The sequence below is a fragment of the Chinchilla lanigera genome, unplaced genomic scaffold, assembly GCF_000276665.1.
Source record: "Chinchilla lanigera isolate Chin_1 unplaced genomic scaffold, ChiLan1.0 scaffold00004, whole genome shotgun sequence".
NCBI lineage: Eukaryota > Metazoa > Chordata > Mammalia > Rodentia > Chinchillidae > Chinchilla > Chinchilla lanigera.
The window spans coordinates 11,821,272-11,846,274 of record NW_004955405.1 but is presented as its reverse complement, the minus strand read 5'-3'; the positions used below and the strand labels follow the sequence as shown (position 1 = coordinate 11,846,274).

General features: G+C 39.3%; 1 protein-coding gene across 3 annotated transcripts in view; it reads right to left on the bottom strand.

Annotated features, from left to right (window-relative positions):
- The window catches only part of Tbc1d15 (TBC1 domain family, member 15), a 54,533-nt gene extending 29,859 nt beyond the window's left edge, over positions 1 to 24,674 (bottom strand). The window contains exons 1-5 of one of the 3 annotated variants that reach the window (XM_005374322.2): positions 24,556 to 24,674; positions 8,800 to 8,898; positions 8,317 to 8,391; positions 6,735 to 6,873; positions 2,409 to 2,619 (exon numbers count right to left, since the gene is read on the bottom strand). In XM_005374322.2, the coding sequence (XP_005374379.1) occupies positions 2,409 to 2,619; positions 6,735 to 6,873; positions 8,317 to 8,391; positions 8,800 to 8,898; positions 24,556 to 24,585 (554 nt within the window). In that variant the 5' untranslated portion in view covers positions 24,586 to 24,674. Of the gene's footprint in view, positions 1 to 2,408; positions 2,620 to 6,734; positions 6,874 to 8,316; positions 8,392 to 8,799; positions 8,899 to 9,331; positions 9,353 to 24,555 lie in introns of those variants that run through there. The other 2 variants (XM_005374323.2, XM_013517636.1) reach the window with 2 other exon arrangements.
- Positions 24,675 to 25,003: the final 329 nt, after the last annotated feature.

Sequence of the window (25,003 nt, the reverse complement as noted above, 5' to 3'; positions counted from 1 at the left end):
GATACACATATTCCTGTAACTGCCTAAGCGCTTGTCAACACTATCTTTAAAACCATATAAGACAGAAAACTCTATCTCCTGAGTTTATTACCTGTCTCTGACTTAATTTCTCTTTGGAGTTATACAAACTTAAAATTTATTTTTTGCCTTTCAAAGTTAGTATTAGCACATTGATTACCCAGCCATTTATTTATTCAACACTTCTATGCCTGTGCTGTGTACTATGTGCCTAGAAAATAAGGTAAAAATGGAAACAAAGCCATCTCTGCAGCCAGGGATAGAGCTCAGTGGCACAGTGCCTGCCTGGCAAGTGTGACATCCTTGAGTTCAATTCCCAGTACAAAAAAAAAAAAAAAATGCAATCCTTATACTTATAAAGCTTATATTCTATAGCAGAACCTAAAAGAGACAAAATTACTGTATGCTCTTAAATGCAATGAAGAAATAAAAAAGAAATGAGGTAGGGATAGGGAATGGAGGTAGGAATCAGATTAGGTTAGAAAGGGGCTATTCAGGAAAGGCCCTCTGAAGAAATATGAAACTGAGACCTCAGAGCTCAGAAAAGGAAATGAATATTCCAGGAAGAATAAAGAATTCAAAGAAAGAGTTTAAGGGATTTTATGAACGGAAAGAAAAACACAGTGAGGAGAATGGCATGAGATGAAGCTTAAGATATAAACAAAGCTAAGATAGCACAGATGCACACTGACCACAATAAGAAGTCTAGAATTTACTGATCGATCGGTTGAGTATTATTTAATGCTGCACTGAGATTCTTCAAGTTAAACTTACACATCCTCCAAATACTTTTCCTAAGACCACTTTGACCCCTGTCCTTATGCTGGTCATCTTGGCGCAGGCCAGTTAGTCTGGCACACTTACAGTGCAATGTCTACTTCTCCGAAGTACAATCTTACCGGTACAGAACAGAAGGACTGCCACACTTCCCTCACTCTAGATACTATGCTTCAATCACATCAAATGAGCTTTTTCGTAAGTCGTAGTATCACAACACTGATGAACCTCCTGTGGTGCTAACACCCCAGAGTCAACGCTCGCTACTCAACTGTCATAATCTGTTCCAATCAGAACCCTGCCTCTCCTGAATCTATTTAATCTTCTCAATGGCGGTCTACGCACAGCTTCCCTCTTCGTGATCTGAAACGGACATACCACCAAAGAGGCCTGACTTCCCTGTATGTACCAGTACAGGAACAGCATGCCTACTGAGAGCCAGAGGGGATCAGCGCAAGAGGGGAGAACCTCATGCTAGAAAATACATGATCAAAATCTTCTAACTCTGAGTCACTCCCCGCCTTAAATAAGTTAAGTTAGGCACGGCATATTAAACTAAAGGGAAGATCTCCTGCAGCTCTCCTAAATCCAAAACCTCGGCTTCTCTAGTCTCACCTCCACAGACCCAATTACAAAATCTAACCCTACATGCTTCTCCAGTACCTCTATCTCACTTGTCACTCACCTACTTTCAGGCCACCATAATCTCATCGGGAACAACCTGCTAACTGGAACAACCTGCTAACACAAAGATCCTTTACGCTCTGACCTCTACTAAGCTCTCTGACCCCATCTTTAGTACTCTTTCATCCCCCATCTTGCAGACCTGTGAGAACTACACTTTGTTCTGTAACTGTTTCGTGCTTTCACTCCTCCCTCTTCTAAAACATCCTTCTTGCTAAACATCTCTTCCCACTCCTTCCATTTTAGTTCTTGAATGTTAATTGCCATTTGCCTGTCAGCATCTTTCACAAGCCCATAACATCTCAGAGATCCAGGAAGATGCTGCTTTTGTCCACTAGTGCACAACACACAATTTTAGCAGAGGGCCTGGGAAATAATAAATGTCTCAAAAATATCTGTCGTGGGTGAGAGCAAAAGCGTGTACAGATGGATGAGCACAGGTAAATAAATGACACAAAATTTTTGGAAAGTAAGAAGGCCCTAGTACAGTGCTTGCCTGGCATATGTGAGGCCTTAAACCCCAGCACTTCAAAAATTAAAAAGAACCTGTCTACAGAGCTACAAATAACTTTATAAAGAACACAGTTCCAACATTACAAATAAAACTATACTTAACATAAAAGGTAAATTCAAAAACATGTAATTCATCAATTACTAACACATAATCCATCATTCACTTAAACAAATGTATAAAATATCAGGCCAATCTTTTCATTAAAACACTAAAGTGATAAAAGTTTCAGATTCAAATTACTAAAATGGTAACATTTCACTCAATCACTGACCCAAAGAAGTCAATATCCCAGAAAAAAGAAGGCTGCTGATATCCTCTCATAGATCACTGATGTCCAATGACAAATAAACATAATTTGTGTCAGGATTAATATATCAATCCAGTTTCAATAAGTAGAAAATAATTTGATACTTACTCACACAATACCACATATTTTTCAAGAGAGTCAATCAGTAGTTTGCTATCTCCTTGATGAAAGTGCAGAGCGGGGAGAACGACGTCATCCTTTAGACAGAATACCAAATACGACCAGCCCATACCCTTTTTGTTTTGCTTGATTGATTTCAGGTCTGTCAAACTGAACAGGAATGACCATTTGCTTTTCTCATTTCTATGACTTGGAGCATCTTAAAAACAAGAAAGTGGGGCAAAATAGTTTTGTTCACCTTTTTAAAAGGTATTGACAGTGCTATTCATGATGCCTAGCAAATCTGCTGACCCCAAGGAATCGCTATAGCTTTCATAGTATTATGGTTTTCACCTGTATTACAACTGGCCACAGAATATTTTCTAAAAAGAATGATTTTTGAAATAACTGCCCTGCCACATACAAATTCAAAAAATGCTATCCTTATGTAAAATGTAAATTCTGCCCAAAAAAAAGACTGTGATATTTTGGGAGCATGCTGGCTGGATTCAAATTGTAATACTACCAGCCTACTAACTGAATGAACTGAATCTCTTTGAGCCTCATTTTCTTTTGTAAATGGAGATAATTATACTTACCTCCCAATATTACTCTAAGACTTAAGAGGCAATACTTGTCAACTAACTGGTACAGGCCAAGTATACAATAAACATTTATTAAGTATTTATCTTTCCCAGTCCCTGCAAATAAAAATAGTATAAATCTCTTGGGAAAGTCATTTTATTCTCTATAAAATATTTCTTCACTTCCTTTATAATTATCTTTAGGAAACTACACTGATAACGTAAGCACACTGGAGTGCTTTCTCAAAGAGAAACACTGGAGTGACTAAACAGGCATTTTGAGGGAAACAAACAGTGGGGAAGTAAGGATGAAGAGATGGAAAGCCTCAAAAAGAACGCGTTACACTCAATCATCTTGCCAAACTAAGTTTCTAATAAGAGAACGGTTCGCAACAAACTATGGTTAGATAAAATTCAGCATTTTTTGAGTTTGTGGATATTTTTACAGAAGGTAAAATCCCAGATTTGTGATCACCATCCCCATTCTTAACAAGTAACTTAGTGATTACTGAAATTAAAATATATACCTCAAAGGAAAAGCAATCTTCTCAATAATAATATTATTATTCATAACTGACTTCTAAACTTTCGCAATTTAACTAGATACAAAGATGTTGTGTCTGGAAATTGTAAAAAGAACATTTTCTCTACTATTATTTTCAAAGACGTGTCAATTATCTTGCTATTCAAAGAAATTCCAGGGGAAGCAGCTGTTTACAAGCTTCGATCAACTGATGCTGACCTGTCTATGTGTCACCTTCCTATGTAATCAGGAATACCACAGTTCATATTCCCAAGAAGATCCCCTAAAATGACAGAAAAATCTACAGTTCACAGAACCCTCTATTTGCAAGGGATACAGGAACCATCACTATTTTAGGCTACTTTACTAAGTGTCATTTGAAAGATGTCCAGAAAGGTTACACACACTGACCTGTCCAGCTTCTCCACACTCCTCTGAATGGTGTTCTCGTTTCTAAGGCTGAAACTAAAATAAGTGCCACGCACCCGCCCGATCACGTTTCACTGGTATAGTGCTAGGACCACTAATATGTGATATTAAATGTGAACATTTCTAGAATTCCAGCCTATCCCTGAACCGTTGAAGTGTGAATGTACCTGAACTACCTAGAAAGGATACATACTAGTAGCTTATATGTAAAAACTAAAAAATTTCCTGGAAAAACAGCCATGGAGAACCAGATAGAGACAGTGTTTTTCAATGTATCAAGACTATTTAAAATAATGTGAAGAAGTCACATGAAAAATTTTTAATAGTATGTGCTGGCTACCAGAAACTTGTGCATTTGCAAAAACAAATAGTTTGCACACATTTTCCCTTATATAGCACATAAGAAAGAAAATGGTTCACACATTTGTTCATAAAGGTCTGAAAGATGAAATACTGTACATAAGTCAATTCTGCAAGTCCTTCCTCTGTAATAAAAGCTTTACAAGAATGGGAACTTTATCTTGCTCACAAGTATACCTCCAGTGCCTGAAGAGTGGCTAACAGACAGCAGGTACTCAAAAGGTGTTTTGCTCTCATAATCTAGTACCAAGTCAACATAAAAGCAATCTGCAAGTTAATCTGCTGCTAACAGCCGCCTAGAAAAAGACACACTTATAAAGAAAAACCAAGAGTTAAAACTTCCTTCTTTCTCCTTAAAGGAAAGGTAACTAATTACTTCTAATATACTTACTATGCAACCAAACACATGTAAAACTTACTTCCAACATAATGACATGGGGAAACTGAACAGCAGAAAAGGAGAACTAAAGGAGAACTAAATAGCTCAGTAGTCTCCTTATGTCCTAAATAGAATCAACATCAAGAACATGACATTTAATTTGGATGGTGTCTGTAATATTGTGACAGTCTACTGTTCTGGGGAAACAATATTTTCAAAGTATTTAATCTAAGCGCCTGCCTGGCAAGCGCAAGGTCGTGAGTTCGGTTCCCGGTACCGGAGAAAAAACCAAAAAAAAAAAAAACAAAGTATTTAATCTGGTATATAAAAACAAAGGATTTAGTAATATGACCTTATGAAATATACAATCTTCAGAAATACAAAGTTAAAACAGGAAATATTCTTAAAGACTGTCCCAAATTTCTTCATGCCTCACAAAAGGCAAAAGTACCAAGTAAAAAATCTAAAAGCTAAAAAAGAAAATTAAAAGCTTTTTTCAAAAAACTTTTTAAAAAGTTTCTTAAAAATTTGTAAGAATTTAATTTCTTAGAAAGTGTTTCTTTTGACTCTTAAAATTACAGCATAAAGTCTATTCACTTTATCAGTCAGTCTGTGGCAAAGTCATAAACAGAGTACTCGTATCTTAGGTTCTGATAAACTACACAGCTACACAGATGCTCATCTCTGACCACACATTACAATCACCCGGAGGCTTCTTGAAAGGGCAGATGCCGAGGACCCATCCCCAGAGTCTGAATCTTTGAGTTCTGTTTTGCTCTTTCAAACCTTCAATGTGCAGGCATGGCTGAGAACCACAAATCTTAAACTGACCTTTACTGCCAGATCGTGATTCTCTCATCCATGTAATGCTTCATTCTTTTACAAAACTCTAATCTTACTTTTTCTGCTCATTCTTATGTTCTCTCATCTTCAAGAATTTAATAGTGTTAATCAACACAAAAATATTTCACATAAACCAATCCTGACAATTTAACATACAATAAAATCTTGTGGATTATTTCCTTGACAGTAAGAACATTCCCCAACACATCCACAAACAAGCTCACTGTTATCAAAAGCTTATGGAATACATTTCTTAAATGCCTCTGTTTCCTAGACATAATGAAGTAAAGCCTAACTACTGCATCTACATCCTCCCATAAGTTTTGGCCAGCTTTTGAACAGAAAAACATGGATAATTCCCAAATTCAGGCCAACATTTTTAAGGAAGAAAATATCCTCTTATAAAATATAAAGCAGGCTGGGGATATAGCTCAGCTGCATAAGCGCCTGCCTGGCAAGTGCAAGGTCCTGAGTCCAATTCCCAGTACCAAAAAATAAATAAAAAATAATAAAACAAAGCAAAATATAAAGCAATCAATAAAAATAAAAAACTTCACATTTCAACTCTTTACAATTACTCAATATTTATTTTAGAAAGAGATCCGAAATAGGCTGGCCACATCATAGAAAATCTAGCCAGGTCATATTTGGTACCGTATATACATCCTATGATATATGAACATTTCCCTTGCATCAATTGGTATATACTGCGTATGTCCAGCTATTAGCTTGACTCTTTTGTTAACTACATGCAAGATAATCACCACACAGCATATACAGATTGAAATATGGATAGAAAGGGGAACAGTAACTGAATCTATACAAATGGGAAACTGCAGGAGCTGTGAAGATTCCAGTAAACACTGAAATTAGAACTGTATTGTTTAACAGTATACTCCATCTCTCTCTGGTGCTTTTGATTGAAATAACACGATTTTTAAAATCTGTAAGATAATAAAAATGTGGATGAAAGGTAATTTTTAGTGTTTCTATTTTCTGTCATTAGTAATAACAAAATAGAACTGTTCTTAAAAATTCCTTTTGTGAAATAACAAAACAAGAAGAAAGTGGACTATAACTAGACTATGAATTATACACACTAACACAGCAAATCATCCTTCTGACTCAGAAGCATTGAATAATTTTCTTTGCACTCGGATTTATTAGTATATTATATGTAGTAAACCAGTTTAAGTTTCAAAGGATTTCATTCATACCTCCATTGGTATGCGGCTTCTTTTTAAAAGAGACCGTATTAAGCATATCCCACTCAGCCTCGTAACTGCTTAGATGCTCCACACCTCGATTAGCTCTTTCTCGTGGGGCCTGGGTCCATTCCACGACTGAACTGGAGTCCTGAAATAATTATAACACAGACATACGTAACGTCTGAAACTAAAATTTAATTTTAGTCCATAGTATCTCAGCTTTTATTAAATTAGTTTTATAAACTGGGGCAGACAACTGACCTCTATTGCTTAGTCTTTTCTCCATGTTCACCTTTTCCAAAAAAGTATAAAATACTTGGTCAGACTTACTTGCAGTTAGGGCTGCCAATAAAATATATGTAGCTGTCAACTCGGGACATCTGGAAATGTTCTGCTTTCATAATAAAAGCTCCATCCCTTTTCTTTTTCCTACTTTGAATGTAGTTATCTAAAAACACCAGCCATTTTATGACAAAAGAAAGCAAGAGAACCAATGCAAAAAGGGCCCCGTTTCAACTTCAAGTTCCTGGAGGAAAATAGCTAATTTATGTAAGCCATCATAGGTTACATATTTTCTTAATCAAAATTTGCTAAAAGCAACATATCTATAAGTACAGTTCTATAAAACTTTCAATTTTAAAAAGGAGTAAAATAAAAATTCTGAAATGCAAAATAAATATTTTGACGAAGTAAAAAATTTAGCCTATGTACAAGGAAAGACTTTACGCAAAGTTTAACATTGGGATAAAAATGCTTCTAAAATACAGGACAGACCAAAAAACAAAAACAAAAATAAAAACAGCAAAACAACTCTTAGCAATATATGGTATATGTGGCACATGCACTAAGATCCCAGTACTCAGATGGCTGAAGCAAGAGGATCACCATGAATTCAAGGCCAGCCTGAACCACATAGCAAGGCCCTGTCTCAAAAAACCAACTTAGAGAACTGAAAAAACTTATAACCACCAACAGAAGAATACATACTAGGCAGTAGTTTAAAAACGGTATGTTAGAATTTATAATCATGCACCACATAGCAGTCAATGACAGACCACACATGTAACAGCACTCCCATAAGCACCTTTATATTCAGGAAGTACCAGAGTTACGCTACACATGGGAATAAACCAAAACAGAAATAGACCTGATATATAGGAAATAGGGAGCTAAAGGTATGAGGAAGAGGTTGAAAAAAATCTCCAAGATAACGGCTCCACAGGAAACCAAGACAGTGGCTAGTTCAGAATGAGCTTGTAAAATGGCTCAGAAGGAAATGTCTCTATGAAAATAAAGTCAATTGTAAATATACAAAAATCACTGAACTGTATACTTTAAAAGAATGAACTTTATGGTATATACATTATACCTCAGTAAAGCTGGGGTTTTGTGGGGGGTTTTGTTTGTTTTTGAGACAGACTCTTGCCATGTCATTCAAGGTAGCCTTGAACTCACTATGCAGCCCAGGCTGGTCTCAAACATGCTGTGATCCTCCTGCTCAGCCTCCTGAGTACTAAGATTATAGATGTGTGCCACCACATGTTATTTTTAAAAGCGCATTTCCTTAGTCATACTTCTTTTTTTAAAATACCTTTCCTGCATAGCGAATGCTAGAAGAATCCAGTGCATCATCTAATGGTCTCCAGTCTACTATTACTTCAGCATCCTAAAAAAAAATTATGAGTATTTAGTATTTATCAATAAGGTACATTTTTAATCCAGTTGTTTTTACCTCCGGAATCCAAAAGTAAATTTTAACCTTCTAAACACCACCACTTTAAATATGTTAAATCATACATTAACCATTGTTTGACAACAAATGAGCTATAATTTAATTCTGCTTACTTTTCTCATTATGAAAACTTGTACTACTACAACTTCTACAGAGTAAATTTAAAATATCCTTTGTCACTTAACTAGCTTATTTCAAATATTATCTCCATGTTAAATTTATAACTACTATTCAAGTATATATTTGTATCTTACAAACAGAATTCAAATTTCCTAATAATGGTTCAAAGATGAGCCACTACCATCTACTATTATTAAATAAAATCATTTACTAGAAACTCACCTTTTCTAAAACACGTAATATTCCTGAAATTAAGCTGTCTTGGTCATTGGTCTTTGCACAAGATGAGTGAATATACACGCCTTCCTGTTCATATATAATCTGGAACAGCAAAGATAAAGTTAAAACACTATTTTTATTTCAGTATTTCTTTAAAATATTAAAATATGTTTCTTACAATGCCTGGCCAAACATCTAGCTTGTGATGCTTTGCTACAACAGCCCTAGGAAGCAATACAGCTTCATAATGACTAGAGATTACTAAAATTAAAGACGAGAGTTAAGTGCTAATGAGGAGGCAGAAAACCTAGTATTCCGCATTGTTGGTGGGGTTGTAAAAAATAACCCCTATACAATCAAATAAAACACTTTGCCTAACTAAAGTACATTAAGCAACTCTTTTTTCCCCACACATTTTGTTGGTCAAGTGTTGCCTATTATTTTTCAGTTAAGAAAAATTTTTTCCTAAGTAATTTAGCTGGAGAAACACCTAGTATGTATTAAAGTAGCAGGCACCTCTCCAAGCTGCACTCACCATTTCCTGTGTTCCTTAACTCCTCAGCACTTTGAGACAAGCAACGTGTCCAAAGATTCACCAACTCCACATCAGATTAATACCTGTCTTTAGAAGCAGTTCTGTTTGGCTTTCTAATTTTAAGGGTTTGATGTGAACGAATATGAATTAGTAATTCTGCCAGAAATGACAAACAGGGTAACGTTCATAAATTTATTAACCTGTATGAGCTTCCAAACTTTACAAAGTCTTAAACAAGGAGTCTTCCATATCTGTGGATTCCACATCCTCGAGTTCAAACCATAGATCAAAAAATTCAGAAAAGGGTACATACTGAACATACACAATTTTTTCTTGTCATTCCCTAAGCACTATAGCATAGCTACTATTTACACAGTATTTACTCTGTATAAGGTAATAAAGGTAATCCGGAGTGGATTTAAAGAGTAGGAGAGGATATGTGTAGGTTATACACAAATAAATATTAAACCATATTTTGTAAGAGATTTGAGTATCCTCAGCTTTTGGTATCTACAAAAGGTCCTGGAACCAATTCCTCTTGGACAATGAAGGACAATGGTATAAGACTTAGCACAGAAAAAAATATTAGCTGCATCAATATACAATTTTTTTCAAATATAAGATAACTACGGTAAGAGTTTTAACTCAATAATATTCTATTTTCAAAGTACTCTGATTTCAAGAGTTCTGATCAAAGTATTCTGATCTCATTCAGGGTGGCTGAGTTTACTTATTTTTATAGCATATCTGTTCACTCACTTTGTCAGCATACACAAAACACAAAATCACTGCTCTGCAAGTATCAACTGCTTAAAATCATGTTACAGTTGATACACTGTGTCAATTTCAGTGTCAATTTGAGGAGCCTAGAAGTTTAAGTAACTCAGCAGTTGTACATCTGGGGTGAAAAGGACATGCCCTTGCTGCTCTAGATGTTGGTCATTGTGTCAACTTGAGAAGTTTAAAATTCAACTAAGTGATTCAGCAGGGGGCCTGGGTCTGCCCTTTGTGAATATCCTCAGCTGGAAGAGAAGGGCACAGAGATGGTATGGGCGTGGGCAGACAGTAGATATACAATATAAGGGAGGAAAAGAGGTTTGCTTTCCTCCGCTTTTTGCTCTTGCTACTTTTGCTGTCTTGTGCTACACCTTGAAGAGAGCTGCCCCTGTGCCATGCCACCCTGCCTTGGAGCCAGCTGACTATAAACTGAAACCTCCACAAATTGTAAGCTAAATAAACTTCTCCTTCCTTAATTTTTTCTTTTTGGTTTTTTTCCAGTATCAGGTATCGAACTCACTCACAACTTGCACTTGCCAGGCAGGAGCTGTGCCACTAAGCTAAATCTCCAGTCCTTCCTTCCTTAATTTTTGGGTGTTGGGTATTCTGTCTCAGCTACCAGAAAAAAGTAACCAAGATAAATAGCTTAAAATTCAAAAGCAGAAGTCCAAATAAAGTTTGATGCTAGGGGTGGGGATGTACTTAGGTTCTTTTTTTTTTTTTTTGGTTTTTCTCCGGTACCGGGAACTGAACTCATGACCTTCCGCTTGCCAGCCAGGTGCTTCTGCCACTGAGCTAAATCCCCGGCCCCTAGGGGTAGTTCAGCACCTGCCTAGCATATGCAAAGCCCTGGATTCAAGCCTCAGTGCTTCTGCCACTGAGCTAAATCCCCGGCCCCTAGGGGTAGTTCAGCACCTGCCTAGCATATGCAAAGCCCTGGATTCAATCCCCAGCACTCCAAAAAAAAACTCGTTTTGATATGATATTACAGCATGAAGATAATACCACTTCACTACAAAGAACTGATTCCTGAGGAGTACTATTCTGCCACAGGTGCTCCTGCTCAGCATATACAGACACCAATAAGAATAACCCCACTGTGCTATGTAATATGTGTATGCCAGTCTGAAGTATCCACTAACTACCCATGCTACTAGTAGGCAGCAAGCAGCAAACCAAGCACATCATCAATGCTTCCCTTTCTACTACAAATGTACACGGCAAAAACACTTCTGGAGTAAATCTTCAGTGCAGACATAAAGGATGCTATCATTTCATCTTCCAGTCATTTGGCAAAGAAAATTGAGTATGAAAACTATACAACAAAATACACAGTTGTCAAAATCAGAATTTGGGTGGTCTAGTGACAGTTTCATTTGGACAATGATTCCTGAATGGTCCAATCTTTCAAAATCAAGAAATGTATTTGATTAAAGTAATGTACTTGGTAACAAAAATCTAAATTGAAATTTGAAAAGAATGCCGATATTGAAAGAAAAACAGAATAGCATCTACCACAAAAGACAAAAGGCGTAAGTGGTTAAAAAACTAGAAAAAATATCCAGTAATACTAAATAGGAGATATGAAAGGACTTAAAAAGGCACAATATCTGTATTTTTAAAATACTCAGAAAAATAAAGAAATGTAAGACAGTGTTTAAAATAAAAGGATAGTGGTTACTAAAGGGTGAGGAACAGTGGAAGGTCCTCTGCCTTAACTAGCTTAGCAAAGGTCATTTTCCTAACCTGAGTGGATACAAGGATGTTTGCCTTACTCATTAAGCTATACAGTAAGTGTAATCACAAAAAAAGTTTAAATAAGATTAAATCTCAAGGTTATTCGAGGAATCCTGTCAATGGAAATCATGACATGAGCTCTATGGAAAATGATACTTTGAGAAAGAGAGTAACAGATCAAGCAGATGTGGGGGAATACCACCACCTATCATCAAATGACCCTGGAACAAATACAAAGGGATGCTAGTGCTGTGAGTGCACACAGACTACCAAAGCAAGGCGCTAGAGTACGAACATCAAACTGGTATGGCGTCACTCCACGGCTGTGTTGATGGCCCAAGGCTAAACAAACATCTACTGGCACATTCTCTAATTACACATCACCTGGTAAAACCTTTTCGTGTGTTATCAATTTCACACCTTAGGGGCTGGGGATTTAGCTCAGCGGCACAGAGCCTGCCTGGCAAGCACAAGGTCGTGAGTTCAATTCCCGATACCAGAAAAAAAAAAAACCAAAAAAAAACAAAAAAAGTCACACCTTAAAAGGTACAAGAGCTAGGCATGGCAGTGCAGGCCTGTAATCCCAGTGGGACATGACAGTGTATGCCTGTATTCCTATCAATCTGGGAAGCCAAAGTAGGAGGATCACAAGTTCCAGCCCAGCCTGGACAATATGGCGACTTTGCAAGACCTTGGCCCAAAATCAGATAGTTAGGTAGTTTAGATTCGATGGATGGATGGACGGACAGGCAGCTCGCACACAGGCGGGCAGGCAGAGAGAGAGATAGGGCTGAGGATGTTGCTCACTGAGAAGGCCCTGGCTACAACCCCTGGGAAAGGAAGGGAGGGGAAAAGACATAGGAAGGGAGAGAGAGAAAGAGACAGACAGATGGGGGCTGGGGGTGTGGCGAAAAGGAAAACAAAAGAAAAAAGTGGACAACCTCCTAAGTCACAAAGAACTGGCTGAATACTGAGAAGTCTTGCCTCACCAGTGGGGCTTAAATTCTACACTCAACTCTTCCGATGTGATCTCACAAATTTTAAAAGCAAGACCCAAAATTTTCAAAGCACTTCCAAATATTGTAAGTGCTTTCTAAGAAAATTTCAGGAATATTATACAGGAACATTAAAAATATCTACCACCTGAAAATAATGGAATTAAAAAATTACCAGTAAAACATGCTGAAATCCAGGAGAATATGATCTATTAATAGGGATGAAATCAATTAAAGGGGGCCATAAATGAAACACAAATAATGAAATTATTAAAGAAGGATATTAACACATTGTAACTATTCCATATGTTCAAGCTATTGGAAACTGGGAAAACCTCAAAAATATACAAAGTTCCAAATGAAGTTACATCAAAAAAGGCTTGTATCCAGAACATAAAGAGAACTCTCAAAACTCAGTAACATGGCTAGAGATGTAGCTCAGTGGTACTATACTTGCCTAGCATGTGCAAGGCTCTGGGTTTAATCCTCAGCCCTATGCAAATAAAATAAAAAAATTTTTATTTTAAAAAGACAACAGAGGCCAAGCGTGGTGGCGCATGCCTGTAAACCCAGCCCTCAGAAAGCTGAGGCAGAGGACTGTTGGGAGTTCCAGACAAGCCTGGGCTACAAAGTGAGCTCAAGGCCAGCCTGAACTGCATAGCGAGACCCTGTCTCAGAAAGACAAAAAAAAAAAAAAAAAAAAAAACATTTGAACAGATAGTTCACCAAAGACACAGAGACGGCAAGTATATACTTGAAAAAAATACTCAACACCACTAGTAACTATGGAAATGTAAAGTAAAATCATAATAAAATACTTCTATACAAGAATGGTTATAATTTTAAAAATTAACATACTAAATGGTGGTGAAGATACAGAGCAATTGCTTTCATCTACAGCCAGTGCAATGTTTGTTCTCAGTGCTGGGTATTGAACCTAGAGCCTCACAGATGCTAGACAAACCCTGTACCACTAGGCTACACCTCTAGCCCCAGTCAGTGAGTGTAAAATGGTAAGTCTACTTTGGAGAATAGTTAGTAATGCTTTAAAATGCTAAAGATACAACATATCTGAAATGACCCAGCCACTTCTTTCTGAGGTATTTGCTCATGAAAAATAAAAGCATATGTTCACACAAAGACTTGTACACCACTGGGTATGGTGATGCACACCTGTAATCCCAGCACTTGGGAGGCTGAGGCAGGAGAATCATTGTGAATTCAAGACCACCCTGGGCTACAAACTGAGCTCAAGGCCAAACTGAACAGCACAGTGAGACCTTGTCTCAAAAAAGACATTAAATAAATAAATAAATAAAGTAAAAGACTTGTGTATCAATATTCAGAGCAGCTTTATTTGTATAATAGCCAAAGTGAAAATAATCCCAATCTCTATTGGTGACTGGATAAACAAGGTGCTATTCAATGTAATTTTAAATGAAAATAAACTAATGATATATATAACATGACTGAGTCGCCAAGTAATTATCCCAAATAAAGAACTCAAACCAAGTACAGAATATATATCACATAATTCCATTCACAGAAAATTCTAGAAAATGCTATCTAATCTAGAATGACAAAAAGAAGTTCAGCAGTTGCCTACAGACAATACAGTGATGGATTATGGTGTGTCAAGAAGAAACTTTTGGCAGTGATAGAAAGTTACTGCAGCATTTTGACTGGGCTCATGGGTTCGGGGTATAGATAGACATCTATCAAAAATCATCAAAAGTACACCCTAGCCAGGTGTGGAGGTACATGACTATATTCTTGGCTATCTGAGATGGTAAAAAGGGAGGATCATAAACTCAAGGCCCACTGGAAAAAACAAAGCAAGATCCTGTTCAAAATTTTTTAAATGGGGCCAGGGATTTAGCTCACTGGCACAGCGCCTGCCTGGCAAGCATGAGGTCCTGAATTCGATTCCTGGTACCCCAAAAAAACTTTTTTTTAGAAAAGACTGAAGACGCAGTTCAGTGGCAGGGCACTGGCCCAGCATGTGTGAGACCCTGGGTTCAATCCCCAGTACCAAAAGAATACACCCTAAACACATATACCTCACTAAGGCCAGCAAATAATTAACAATAAAACCTATTGTTTTAAGCTGTCAAAATCTATGCAAAAATGAGTACAGAAGTGGAGATACTTTTAGTATAAAGAAGAAAATATTGCTTCTGCCTTTAAAAAGATTAAAAATCACACCCCACTTCACTGGGAATTTGGTGTTCACAAGGAGCAAAAAATATCAACAGCATTCAAAGATCTGCCACTTTGTGGCGCTAAACTGCACAAACTCATGTCAACACATTTATTAAGCAAGTATGTGCCAGACACCACACTGAATAAAAAGATAAACAAGATAAGATACCTTGCCTGTATGTACCTGGCTGTATTATTAAAGAGGTAATATGTTTACACAAGATAGACTATGAAGTGCCGGGAGAGGGGAGTACAGGTACAAAAAGGGGGGCAATGTTTTCCACTTCGGATAAAATTTGGCAGCCCCGCCCCGGCGGACACGGCTGGCTCCCGGAAAGGCGGGGAGCAGGCACCGGGGAAGCGCCCAGAGACACGCGCCTGCCCTCGGGCGGGCCGACGCCCCGCGGCCCAGAACCGCCAGGACGTAGAGAAGCACCGACACAGTGGGCCCGCCCAGAGATGAGCGCGAACCGCCCCAACATGGAGAAACCTCTGGGAAAACGTGCCACACGGCGGGTCGCTCTTGGCCCTGCCCGCGAGAGCCAGAAAGGTCCAGAGTCAGCCGAGGAGCAGCTGATGAACAAGGACTCGGAGAACAGGAGGGTACGGACACCCCACGACTCGGATGTCGAGCTGACTGGGGACTCGAGAGCCATTCGGGAGCCGGAAACAAGGAGGACCTTGCGCAATACCTGGGGATGCCCCCCTGGAGGCTGTGCTTCCCCTAACTGTGCAGGCTGCGGTGGAGCAGTGAGTGGAGCTCCGGTGAGGTCTGCACCGAGACTTCATGGATTTCATGGGTGCCCAATATTCAGATTCTGTAGAACCGCCTTCGTGGAGAAGGAGGAGCCCCGTGAAATCATGAGTACAGAGGAAAAAGTGGACAGCCCGTTCCTGAACACTGGTGCTGTTCTCTTGGTCCTTCTTTTCAGCCCTGGCCTTCCTTCCAGCCGTCACACCTCAGTGAGTGGAGTCACTGATGAGGTAACCCGCTATTTTTCGCAACTCTTGGGCTGTAACTACTTGTTGGGTTTTTCTTGCATATCTTTGTTTTCCTGAGAAACCACTTTGAGGAAGCCAACATGTATTGCAGGAGCCAGTGATGACTTCCCACCAATCTGTCCACAACTCTGTAATGTTTGTACTGTTCCTATGCTATTTCGTAAATGGATGTATGTTTGTTACTATGTGTTTTCAACAACAACCATTGAGAACAGTCAATGATTATTTGATTGATCACTCATGTATGGCTCAATTTGTTTCCCCTAGAGACCACTTTGGAGAAACCAAGACATAATACGACAACCATTGATGATTTCCTGCCAATCTTTCCATAACTCTCTAATGTTTCTATTGTTCCTATGCTATTTCATAAATGGATGTGTGTTTGTTACTATGTGTTTCCAACAACAACCTTGAGAATAGTCAATGATTATTTGATTGATCACTCATGTATAGCTCTATTTGTTTTCCCTAGAAACCACTCTGGAGAAACCAGGGTACAGTACAACAACCATTGATAATTTCCTACCATTTCTGTCTGTAACTCACCATTATTTGTCTATTTGTTTTCCTGAGAAACTATCTTGAACATACCAATAGGTAAAATAACAACCATTGATAATGTCCTGCCACTTTGTCTGTAATTCAGTGAATCCCCCTATTACTATGTTGTCCTCCTTTTACTCTTTAAAAAAAAATAAAATAAAATATTTCTGGAGCAAAAAAAAAAAAAATGTCTCATGCCCTTTGAGTCTGCCTTATTATTAAACACTGCAAAGATGCCTAAGCAATTAAGTACATTTATAATGCTTTCAATGATGGTCTAAGAGAGCAACAAAAACTAGTTTTTCTTCCCTTTAGCAAAGTAACTATGGCAAACATAACATCAACAGAGTTCTGGGGGCCATGGCAGATGTTTTAGAATGAATGTGGACCTGTAATTTAGCAAAAGTTAATTTTAGCTTTTAATTAAAGCAAAAACACAGCAAGAAAACAGATAACTGTCTGGATTCCAAACTGCACTTCTGCACCATCCAATTCAAGACACAACTCTTCTAACAGAAAAAGCTGAAAAAAAAGGATAAGATGGGGCTGGGGATTTAGCTCAGCGGCAAAAGCGCCTGCCTGGCAAGCGCAAGGTCGTGAGTTTGGTTCCCGGTACCAGAGAAAAAAAAAAAAAAAAAAAAAAAAGGATAAGAAAGTTGCACAATGCAGTAGTACATAGTTTTTTACTGTTTCTATACTTCAGTAGGACTGATTCTTCATTAGTATTATGACTGACTGTTACAATATTTATTTCAAAAGCTAATAACATTCAAACCAAATTTTTAAAAACTTACCAGTAGGCTGAGGATAAAATTCTTGCCCTAAATCTCTCCAAATACAGAAATCCAGAACCTACTATGTATATATAACATACGTTCTTAAACTTTAGCAACTATGTGAATTTTGTAAGCTAATCTAACTACCAAAAAAGGTTTCAAAATTTAACTTCTTTAAAAACCACTTGGCATATACAGTGGGTGATAATTCAAGCTTTTGCTTACAGAAAGTATCAAGAAATACCAGGATGACCCCAAATATTCTAATAAGCTGCACGCCCAAATATCTAAGCACCTACTTTGGATGTCTACTTCAATAACCATAGATATCTTAAACTCAGACATGTTTTCTGCCAAACTGACTCTTTCTGCTATTCTGAACTCTGTCAAAGACACTCCAACTATTAAGTTATTATAAATGCCTCTTTCACCAACTGTATCAGTGAGGGCAAACCCTTCAGAGTTTTGAATGATACAAACGGCCTGCTGTGGCATGCATGCCATACGTTCGTCACCACTGCTCTACATCTCAAACCTCTAAACCTTCTCCTCTGACACTGACTTCTCATTAATCTAGTCTACTAAAAATCTGAGTGAAGTATGTACTACATAACCGCTTTATAACATCTATCCAATTACATCATATCTGAGTTTAAACTCCTTCTGACTCCACCTTTCACCTCTCCAGTGACTTACACTTCTGCTACGCCCCAACACCACAGCCTTCTGACACAGGCTACTCTGAACCTGCTCCCTAGAGGGCTTTTCTTGTTTGTTTGTTTGGTTGGTTTTTGTTTTATTTTCTCAGTTTCTAGGTTTTCGTTTTGGGGGATTTTTTCTGGCAGTAGTGAGATTGAACCCAGCCTCTTTGCACTGAGCTGTATCCCCAGGCTGCCTACCTACTTAGGACAGGGTCTCCCTAAGTTGCCCAGGTGCGGCTTGAACTTGCGATATTCCTGCACAGCCTCTAGAGTACACCACCTCGCCCAGCCATTTGGGCCTTCTTCTATGTGAATTCTGTTCCTCCTGCCTGTAATACCCTTTTACCTCTCCTCTCTACAAATAACTTCTACTAAATCCTTCAAAAGAGCACAAGCCTATCCAAGCTGTTCTAGCCACCTCTCATTACAACTAATCTGATTTACAATTTTCTTTACTTTTACATTCAGCACACTTACTGAACATCAATACAATACTGGGAATAACAGTTAATTAGTGGGAAAAACACAGGCATGGGAAAAAGTGTCTGACTAAACTAATGGTCATAGTAGAGTGTGACAGAGATATGCACAGGAACTGAAATAAAACATTTTCAACTATCTCCTCAATATATGGAATGCCAGGCACCACAGAGGCCATTACATGCAATAAATAAGCATCAGTCACTGGGACTGAGGACATAGCTCAACAGAGGGCTTGCCTAGTATGCACCGAGCCTTGGATTTGATTTCTGATGCCATTTATAAGAAAATTCTGTTACTGCCTTCATAGACGTAAGAGTCTGAGAATTAGGACAAGAAAACAGACAATTACAACTTATAAAAGTAACAACAGGCTGCAGCAGGACCTTGTACCTATCTTATCTGGACTCTGAAGAGTCAAGCAGAGGAAGAATGAGGAAGACACAGCTAGAATGACATGGAAGCCGAGACCTGAAAATGACCATTTTAACTAAAGAGCGTCTCAAGAGAAAGCAGTTCTGTGCATGGCTAAAATCCAAATATCAGAGAGTAAAGTCTAAACAGCAGAGACAAAAACGGACTAACTCACATCACAAAGGGTTTTATTAGCCATGCTGAACAATTCAGCAGTTTGGAATTTATCCTGAAGATAAAGAAAAGCTGTAATAGTTTAGCGGGGCAAGGACACAGGCACCTGTGCCTTGCTTAACCCAACATGCTGGCTGTAGGGCCAAGCATGAACAGCTGCGATAATCCAGTGACACTGGGGGTGAGGGAAGGCACATGGCTTAGAAAAGATATTTAGAAGGTCAAAACATCAGGACTTTGACTGGTTAGATGTGGGAAATGAAGGGAGAGAAATCAATGATAAAACTGAGCAGATGAGAAGTTATTTAGTAAGACCAGACATAGAAGAAAAAAGTAAATAATGAGTTTTCCTTGGGACATGTTAATCATTAGTAATGGCTGTGGAACAAATAAAAAGTAGCATATAGACAGTTGCAAGATAACATGCCATGGAATTCAGAGCGTGAAGAATGAGCCTTAGAAATATAAAGTGTGGTACAATTCTCAATGAAGGGTGAGCATATTGCTTCTCAAGAATATCGATGTGCTAAACAATGTCAGGCAGGAGGCAGTAATAATTTACCAGTCTGAGATACAAAAATGACTGCATGAATGACTTCTCTCCTACTAAAAACTACATATATATGTTATAGCACAAGAAGAAGGAACGCAAAGATTTTCATCCTCCACAAAGTGCAAATAAGAAAGGATTATAATCCTCTATGTAGTCTAAACAACTATGCACCATCAAAACTAAGATTTAAAAAGACATTCATATTATATCATGGGTAGCTACTATGTTACTAGATTTAGTATAGGGAAAGAAAAAGTTCTCCAGGAAATCTACTAGATATTAAGAATATTCCTGCTGGGCATGGTGGCGCACGCCTGTAATCCTAGCACTCCAGAGCCTGAGGCAGGAGAACTGCCGTGAGTTCGAGGCCAACCTGAGCTACATAGTTCAAAACCAGACTGAACTACATTAAGACTCTGTCTCAAACAAACAAAGTATTCTTCATCTTTTAAAAGCACAGGACTATAAGTGTATTTAAAAGGAACCAGATGGTGTCAATTTTAAGCAACAACATAAATTCTTATTAAAAATCTCAGCGTAAGTGCCTACCTGACAAGCACAAGGTCCTGAGTTTGATTCCTGATACCCAAAAAAAAATCTCAAAGCCGGGCTGGGGACACAGTTCAGCAGCACAGCATGGGCCCGGCAAGTGCAAGGTCCTGACTTCAACTCCCAGTACCAAAACAAAGCAAAACAAAACAAAAAAATACTACAAATCTCAAAGTAAATTCTGATTAAGAAGAAAAGGGTTTCCCAACTGTTTCAAGCTACTTTCAATAGAACAACACTTATAGAAAGAACAAGTAAATGAAAATGCAGGACCTTACAATTCGGAAACAAAAGAGCTACTGGTGGACCCATCTGTCTCACTAATCCCTTCTCATTCTCTCCACCTTGCTCTTCTCTCATCTTTAAATACCTACTATGTGCCAGGCTCTGAGCCAAGTGATCTGACCATATGACAATTAGCCAATCTACAAATCATCAAAATACAAACATCCATTAAAAATAGCACCCACTTCAAGGATCTGAAATTCGTATTGCATTTCTCATTCAAACAAGGTAAGAGGGCGACAGTGTTTTTCTAAGAACTGTCGATAAACTCCTAGGACAAGAGTCACATATCTCCAATACCTAACACAGTCTGGAACAAACCAGGTGATTCATAAGTATTTATACAACGAATGAAAATAACTGTAATCATCTGGGACACTGGAATAATGGCAAAAACCATTTCAGGTTACCTGTTTTCCCCCCTCTTACTGAAAGGTAATTCAACTAATTCTGTGAATTCAACTCCATGCAGCTGTTAGAAGCAGGATGGCAGTGTTCCTAGTTCTTCCCTCAGTATTCACAAGAATACTCACTATGGACTGTTAAAATATATGCACTTACACTTATATTCCAACATAAATTAGCTAAACTCTAAGAACTAATCAGGGTTATTAATCAAACTCAAGCCAACTTTCAAAAGCTCAATTAAGAAAATAAAAAAAGCCTAACAAATTTCTAACTTTCCTTTTGTTTTTTTCTAATTTATTTTAAATTATTATGTTGCTTTTATATATATGAGGAGCCTTAACTTCTTAGTAGAAAACTGGCAGCATAAGCATTCTACTACTTCCAAATGAACAGAAACCATACCATCTTAAGACAGATTGAAAGATCCACCTTAACAGTAGTAATAATAAATAATAGCAACAGCTAGTACTAATACTAATACTAATAAGAAGTTAGTTTCTGAAACCAGTTTGGCTCCAGAGTTCCAGCTCTTAACTACTACTCTTCACTGCTTGTCTGCATGAGAAATTAGCTTTCTCCATCATTTCCTGACACTCAAAGCAAGTAAATTACAGTTATAAGAAAAATTACAACCTAGACATCAACAATGAGATTCTAATTCTGCAGAAGTGTAGCCCAGCATCTGCGAGGTTTTGTTCTGCTTGGGTTTTTAAATTTCTGGTTTCGGTTTTGATGTAAGGACCACAAGTGAATGCTGTGAGCCTTGATTAACCACCCCACCCGCAACTTGACAGTTGCAGCTGAATTTTGGAGGGGTAGAGAGAGAAACATACTTTCTTTTACAAGGCCTTTCCCAAAGAAACAAGACTGGAAAGAAGGAAGCATAAAGTTAACATACTCTTTTATGTCCTATTCATCAGTTTTGAGTATTATTCTAATGCTCACAGCAACAAAGTAAAGACTATTATTTTCTCCTCTTTTTTAAAGCAAAAGCCAATCAGAGTTTTGCACTAAAAACAATTCTGCTGCTGGTAAAGAAGGCACTGTGGACAGAGATTATGGCTAAGAAAAGATGAGCTGAGAAATGAGAGAGACCAGGAGTAGACTAAAACCTCCAGTGTACTGAAAATAAAGAAGATCCAACAAGTTCAACACAACTCTTAAAGGTAAAACTGTGAGGTCTTGGTTGGAGATCCGGAAGACCAAGTGTGTTTTTCTAGTCATGACAGTATTGTTACAGAGAGCTGAGTCAGACAGAAATATTATAGGTAGTCAGACAGGGCCAGGCCCTCGAAGGAGACAATATGGTAGACAAGATACCTTGCAAATGGAGAGGGGGTACTTCCTTCGGGCCAGATCTCAAGACCAAAGACTAAACCAATACACCCACATACCTCCCTAGGGATGGACATCAGAGATTGCTATTCTAAATAGGTAGCAATCACCTTGAAGAGTCCTTAACCCAAACCCTTACAGGAAAAGCCCCTGTTCTGTATTCATGCCCGCCTGCTAGTGACTCGCTTCCCCATTTGATCCCAATTTAATCAATTTTACCTGAAAAATTCTTATTGGCTGACTAGTTTTGTCCATTTTCCCCCTACCTTGGACCCACCTCACCTCCTGGTTTTGCTCTATAAGGGTCCCTAGGAAAGACATAATCTTGGGTAACCCATTCGGGCCCCCCTTCTGTCCCTCTCCTGCACAGAAGCTTTCTTTCCCTCAATATATTCTGCTCTTAACCTCCGTTGTTCCGAAAATTCATTCTTCGACTTTAGAGAACACGAACTCGTCCCAGATATCGTTCAGGTTGGGAGTTTTTATTTTCCTGTATCAGTATTATTTGGGAAAAAGGCAGCTCTGCGTATGGAAAAACAATTTCAGTGGAGGGATGAGAATGGGCGCGAATGTGCAATAAATACGAGGGGAGAAAGCATAGTCAGGAAATGCCGAGTCAGGAAATGCAAGGTTAACTTCAAGAAAGCAAACTATGAAAGGTAATGGTTCCAAGAAAATGTCAAAAAAGGCCTGTACAGAATTTCACAACTCTACTTTTCAACAGTTTGATTTTTGTTTTTTGAAAATCAACCAAAACTGAAAATGGGAGGTGTAACTTAAATGGAAAGGATGCTTTTTTGGAAAGTGCTAGACTGGGGATCAGCCCAAATGGAAAAAAAAAAAAATCAAACAGGATTTGTCCAGTATGCATTGGGCCACGCAGAAGATGAGACCCATCTTAAATATAAAAATGAAAATGGAGGTTTTGGAAATAGGAAGGGGAACAAGAGTTGGAGGGAGCAGGGTGGGAAGGGAGGAGACAAGGACAAAAAAAGTGTCATGCACACCGAGCTCCCCATTATAAATGTAATCGTATGTACTCCAAACACGCACTAATAATTATTAAAAGAATTTGAATTTTAAAATAAAGGCAAAAACTGACAAGAACTTGAATAATCCAAAAAATAAATAAATAAAAAGATGTCCAATCCATCATTTAAAAGAGCCAACATATGTAAACAACCTTTTAAAGGCTTTTTTCAGTTTCAGGTACAACTAAGCATTCAAACACAAGAAGTAATGACGGGCATCATTTCACTTCGGTAGATAAAGAATATGAAGAACAAGTCAGTCCTAACTGCCCGATTTACCCAGGTCACACCTGGATCAAAAGCAAAACCACGACATAACGTCACTCTGCAAACTCGCCTATCACTGCATACAAAAACTACAAACCCTGTCAAATAACTGAGAGTGGGTGGAAGGCAGGAGAACCTGAGTGGAACTCAAGAAACAGAGGAAGTTATCTGCAACAAGCAGACTTTGGTGTTCCGGGTCACTACCAGTCAGTCCCAGCAGCTTACGAAACACCCGGGCACTGAGGAATGCCGCCAATCGCGTTTCATAAAGTTGATGGCCCTAACTACGCGCAAGCTGTGCCCCAGGAACACGCACTGCATTATACAATGCAATCCCCTCCGCACCCGGTCCCAGTTCCTAACCAACCCGGCGGTGTTACTGAACCTCCGTAAGACAGCGCTTCAGACCGGCCAAGTCCCGGAGACATCTGGAAAATGTTTTGACCCGCACGGGTGCTCCCTCCCTCGACGCACGCCTTTCCGGTCACAGCCATCAACCCACTTAGCAATTTGTTCAAGGAACCCAATAAATTCTCTTCTTCTACGGGCACCGCGGCACGGCACCCGCTCAGCCGGAGAAGCGGGCACAGACGCCTTCAGCAAAGCGAACACGTGAAGGGCTCAGGCGGGTTAACGCCTCAACCCGAAGCAACGCTGGGAATCGGGCCGGGCGCAGACGGAAAAGCAGAGCCGGGAAACGCAGGTAGAGAAGCCTGTCCCCGCCTTAGGTGACAAGAAGACAGGCCCAGCGCTCCGGGGCAGAGCAGAGCCGAGGCCTCGCTCGCCTTGGAAAGGGAACCGGGTCTCTAACTCGCCGGCAGAACCGGCATTCTCGGGAAAACAGCTGACACCGCCACCTCGGCCTCCTCCCGCGCCCTTCGCGGGCTCCCACTGATCACGGCGGTCCCTCGTCCCTCCCGCCCGGCCGGCCGCCGGCAAAAGCACCCGGGTTCCGCAGGAAAGCGAGGGAACGGCCCGAGGCCGTTACCTACCTTCCCGCCCGCAGCACCCACCGCCGCCATGTTTCCCGCTTGCTGATGACGTAGCAGGACCTCACGTGTCTTTCAGAGTCACAACAACATCCGGCCAGGCTTAAATGACATCCGGGCGGGAAAGAGGCGGGGAGTGGCGGGAATCGCTCCGTGAATGGGCGGGAGGGACCGCCTGGCGCACGCGTACTGAGTAAGACTCGGGGGGGGGGGGGGGCCGGAGGGCGGAACCTCTGGCGCAGCACTGCGCATGTGCCAAATTATTTTTTCCGCAGGGTGTTCCCAAATTGAAGTGTATTTGTCTTGGAATTTGTTTGGGTGTAAGTGCCGGCCACGTCATTTTGGTGTGATGGAAGGAATACCACGTCGGGAGCAAGCAGACGTGATCCTGGCCTTTTGGCCTTGGCCAAGTCACTAACACGCTCTACACCTAAATTCCTTTTTTTTTTTT